The sequence below is a fragment of the Suricata suricatta genome, chromosome 12 (assembly GCF_006229205.1).
Source record: "Suricata suricatta isolate VVHF042 chromosome 12, meerkat_22Aug2017_6uvM2_HiC, whole genome shotgun sequence".
Lineage (NCBI taxonomy): Eukaryota > Metazoa > Chordata > Mammalia > Carnivora > Herpestidae > Suricata > Suricata suricatta.
This window is the reverse complement of record NC_043711.1, coordinates 104,601,526-104,605,517: the sequence shown is the minus strand read 5'-3', so window position 1 is coordinate 104,605,517 and position 3,992 is coordinate 104,601,526. Positions and strand designations below refer to the sequence as shown.

At 67.5% G+C, this 3,992-nt stretch overlaps 1 protein-coding gene across 2 annotated transcripts in view; it reads right to left on the bottom strand.

Moving 5' to 3' along the window:
• Positions 1-1,279: 1,279 nt before the first annotated feature.
• CDH4 (cadherin 4) overlaps positions 1,280-3,992 on the bottom strand; it is a 430,578-nt gene continuing 427,865 nt past the window's right edge. For both annotated transcript variants that reach the window (XM_029917315.1, XM_029917314.1), the window contains 3 exons: positions 3,804-3,943; positions 3,096-3,260; positions 1,280-2,076 (listed from right to left, as the gene is read on the bottom strand). In XM_029917315.1, the coding sequence (XP_029773175.1) occupies positions 1,873-2,076; positions 3,096-3,260; positions 3,804-3,943 (509 nt within the window). In that variant the 3' untranslated portion in view covers positions 1,280-1,872. The remainder of the gene's footprint in view (positions 2,077-3,095; positions 3,261-3,803; positions 3,944-3,992) is intronic.

The following is a 3,992-nucleotide window of genomic DNA, read 5'->3' as shown; positions in this document are numbered from 1 at the left end:
CCCCCCCCCCCGCCCCCTGCCCCCGTGAGATTGCTGTCTGCCTAGACGAGGCATCCAGCATGTGACACAGTGACCGCCAGACGGGGTCAGGGACAGAGCCCGTTACAGGCTCACCACCATCTGGCCACACACCAGCGCCTGTGGCCCCAGCTTGGGCCTGGGGAGAACCTGGAGTTGGCGAGGAGTCTGGTGTGGGGAGGAGCGCTGCCGTCCACTGGGGACAAACGCAGGCCTACCGCACATGCGGACCCCCGGGTGCCTCTGAGGCCAACGCTGTTTGGGAAGGAGAGTGACCGCAGGCAGGCTGAGACTGCATCAAAGACCCCCAGACGGACGGACGGACAGATGGAGAGCAAGCTGAGCCCCGCCCTCCCCCCCCAGGCCCTCGAGGCTTTTCCTGACCCCGGGCTCCAGGGCCAGCAAACTGTCCCTGAGGGCATCCCAAGGCCAAGGCCTGCCCAGGGCCAGCGCGCTCTTCGCCCCCTTTCTTGGGGAGCCTGTGACAGGCCAGGGCTCTGCCACGAGGCCGTCTTCTCCAGGGGCCCACGAAGCCCCTCACCCAGCGAACAGATATGGTGGGGTCTCCCCAGGGGCTCCCGGGGACACGGCGCCTTCCTCTGTCCGGCGGAATGGACTCTCAGAGCTGGCATGTGCGTCAGACCCGCCCGGGGCTGTCCCAGCTCTCGGAGTCTGAGCAGGTGCTCGGGGCTGACCTGGGTCCAGAGGAAAGGAGACGGGCTACTGCTCAGGTGGGCGCCGTCCAGACACCACGCCGTCAGGGCGGCCGGCCATTCGGAGCGTGTCCTCGCCGTGCACGTGAGCTCAGGAGCGGCAGGGACTCTGAGGCAGAGGGGCTGCGGCTTGTGTGGGTTCGCACCCTGCCTGCCGTCGGCACGGCCCTCGGGGTGGCTGGCCGTGCCCAGTTCTCGGGGGCCGGGCCTCTGACGGGGTCCTCCAGGAATCCGTCCCGAGGGGTGGAGGGCTCGTGGGAGGGTTTGCAGGGGTGCTGGCTGGTTTGGGCTGTGGCTTCTGGGGACGCCGTACTCTTCGGGACCAAAGGCAGCAGGGACTTGGGTGGAGTTTGGGGTGACAGTTGTCTCTGGGGGAGGGACCCGGGGACAGCCGAGGGCAGAGATGGTGGACATCAGGGAAGCCGCTTGGAGCCCCCCCGCCCCAGCTATTTACAGTGTGCAGGGTCAGAGGGCAGCCAAAGACCCGGTGAAAGCCAAGTGCACAGCACACAGTGTGCGGTGAAGGCCAAGTGCACACAGTGGTGCATTTGGCGGACAGGCCCGACCCGGCCCCCGGCGCCGGGGAGCTTCCTGTGGCTGGGCCTCCTGCGTCCCTCCAGCCTCAAGGACACCCGAGGGCCCTGGAGACCCTGACTGCGGACAGCAAAGCTGGAGGACTCAGAAGTGCTGTTGGGATTTGGGCCCCAAACTGTTCTTCCTCCGTAAATTTTGTGAAGCAAATCACCCACTTGGAAAAAAAAGACAGTCTCCCCGATTCCTTAATTGGTGGCTTCAGAGCAGGACTGGCTGGGGCTGGGGGCGCTCAGGACGGAGTGGGGGGACGCACGTGGTCTGTCTGCTTGCTTTTAGTCACTCCTGAGTTTGAGGGAATCTGATACATGTACCAAAAGGCACTTTCTTTTTTATGTTTTTAAAAACAGTGCTTCTGTTCTAGGAAATTCAAGTTAAGACAGAGCCCTCGCTCTCCCAGCACCAGCCAGCACTGCCCGGGCGCAAGACGGGCTCATGCCTGACAGCTCACTGTGGGGAGGCCGGGGCGGGGAGGGACCCCTAACACACCACTAAGGGACACGCCCGCAGGGAGCCGGGCAGCGCGGCGCCTCCCACGGCCCTCGGCCGCTCAGTCCTCGCCGCCTCCGTACATGTCCGCCAGCTTCTTGAACCGGGGTCCCCAGTCGTTCAGGTAGTCGTAGTCTTGGTCCCCGGAGCTGGACGAGTTCAGGGAGCTGACGGAGCCGGCGGTGGAGCCGCTGCCCTCATAGTCGAAGACCAGCAGGGAGTCGTAGGGGGGCGCTGTGGGGTCGTTGTCCGCGGCTCGGAGGCCCTGGGTCACAGAGACACCGGGTGAGGGGTGAGGGGTGGGGGGCGCCGGGAGAGGAGCTGGGGGCAGGCCAGGACGCCGGAGTCACGGAGCTGTGCCTACAGTAGGTTCTCCGCAAGTGCTGCCTTGTCTAGCTTTGGGGCCTCAGAGGACTGAGTAGGGTGGGGAAGGGGGGACCGGAACAGCGCGTGGGGGGCTGGGTGGGGCCTGCGCCAGGTAGCAGTCCGGTGGTGATCCCACGTCACTGTGATATGGAATGTGACCTGCGGTGGCCAGAGGTCAGAAATCTCAGCCGGAGCCCCTCCCCGTGCGCCCTGCCTTCTCTCCTTCCGCCAGGGGTCCCGCGGCCTCCTCCGGGACCGTGGGGTGGTGGGTGCACACCCCTGCTCCCGAGCCCGTGGGGAGGGGGCTCCCGCTGGCACTGGGCGTCCCCGTGCGGTGGCCTCGGTGCCCACAGTAGCCGCCTGCTGCAGGACACACGTCACTGCCCAGCCTGCCCTGGGAAGGGAGGCCTTATCAGCCCTCAGTAAAAAGGGTTTGAAGTTTCCGTGTTCGCTTTTCTCCAAGAATTATCTAAAATGGGCTTTTAATCCTAGCTCGGGGAAGACCTACTTCCTGGGGTTTTGAGATGCCAGCCCGTGCTGGGGAGGAGTGGGCCCGAGGCAGGGCAGCGCCGAGCTGCTGCAGAAGCGGGACCTGAGGCCGGGACGAGGTGTTTCTGAATGCCCTGAGTGAGACTGCGTCTCTGCGACCCAGCCCCTGGGCGCCCTTGGTCTGAGTCCACTGTGTCACGGTCAGACTCTGACACAGGCGTGTCGCCAGCCCCTCCTAACGCGTCCGCGTCAGAGAGCAGACGGGGAGCACACAGGGGCCCTGCGGGGACAGGGCGGCCCCCGAGCCCCGGTCTGGAATCTGCCCCCTCGGCCTGGCCCGGCCACCCCGTGGCCTGGGCGCGGTACTGGGGCGTTATCCTCAGCCAGGCGGCCCTGGTCGGGGGCCGCCCCTCCGCCCGGAGCACCCACCTCGGTGATGAAGTCCCCGATGTCTCCCGGGTGCGGCACCACTGGCCTGACCGGGTACTGAGGCTCGGCGCCCACGGGCCGCTCGTCCACGCGCCGCACCCCCGGGGCCTTGCTCAGCACGTGCTCCATGGCCTCCGGCTGCTGTAGCTGGCTCAGGTCGTAGTCCTGGGGGGGGGGGGCCGGAGGGGGTACCAGCGGGGCCACAGTGGGGTGCCAGCTCACCTGCTGTCCCCTTCTGTCACCCGGTCTGCCCTCCCCATAGAGCCCAGTCCTGCCGGTGTCCCCAGGCTGCCCCGGCCAGTCTGATGCTCCCCCGGGGCCCGGGGACATCCCCCCAGCACATGCCTCCTCTGTTCCTGGAACAGCCCGGGGCTGGGGCTCCCGTCACCCTGTCTTAAGGGGGCACTAAGCTGTAGTGGGGCACACAGCTGCCCCGGGTCCCCCATGGCCATGCAGCCCCAGAGTCCCGCCAGCACACCCCGCTGAGGGCACGGGGCTGGGGTCCTGGCTGGCGGGGGCAGAGTGGGGGCCATGCCAGCCCCAGGTGCAGGTGCGGCCGGGCAGGGAGACCAGGGCCCGTGTCTGCCGCCCTGGCGGGTCTGTGGGCCCCTCTGCAAGGAGACGAAGGGTAAAGTGCCCTCCTGCTGCAGCGGGGCGGGGGGGGGGGGGGGGGGGGGGGGGGGGGGGGGGGGAGGGCACGCGCCTCACCTGGTCCTCCTCGCCGCCCCCCTCCTCGTCGTACTTGAGGATGTTGTCGCGCACGTCATCCTCGGGGTCGATGAGCAGCTGCTTAGTGTGGCGCTCCTTCTCCCTCCGCTTCATCCACACCACGAACAGCAGGACCATGGCTGTGGGGGCGGGGCCGGGCGTGAGTGGCGGAGGGGGCGGGCTGCGCCG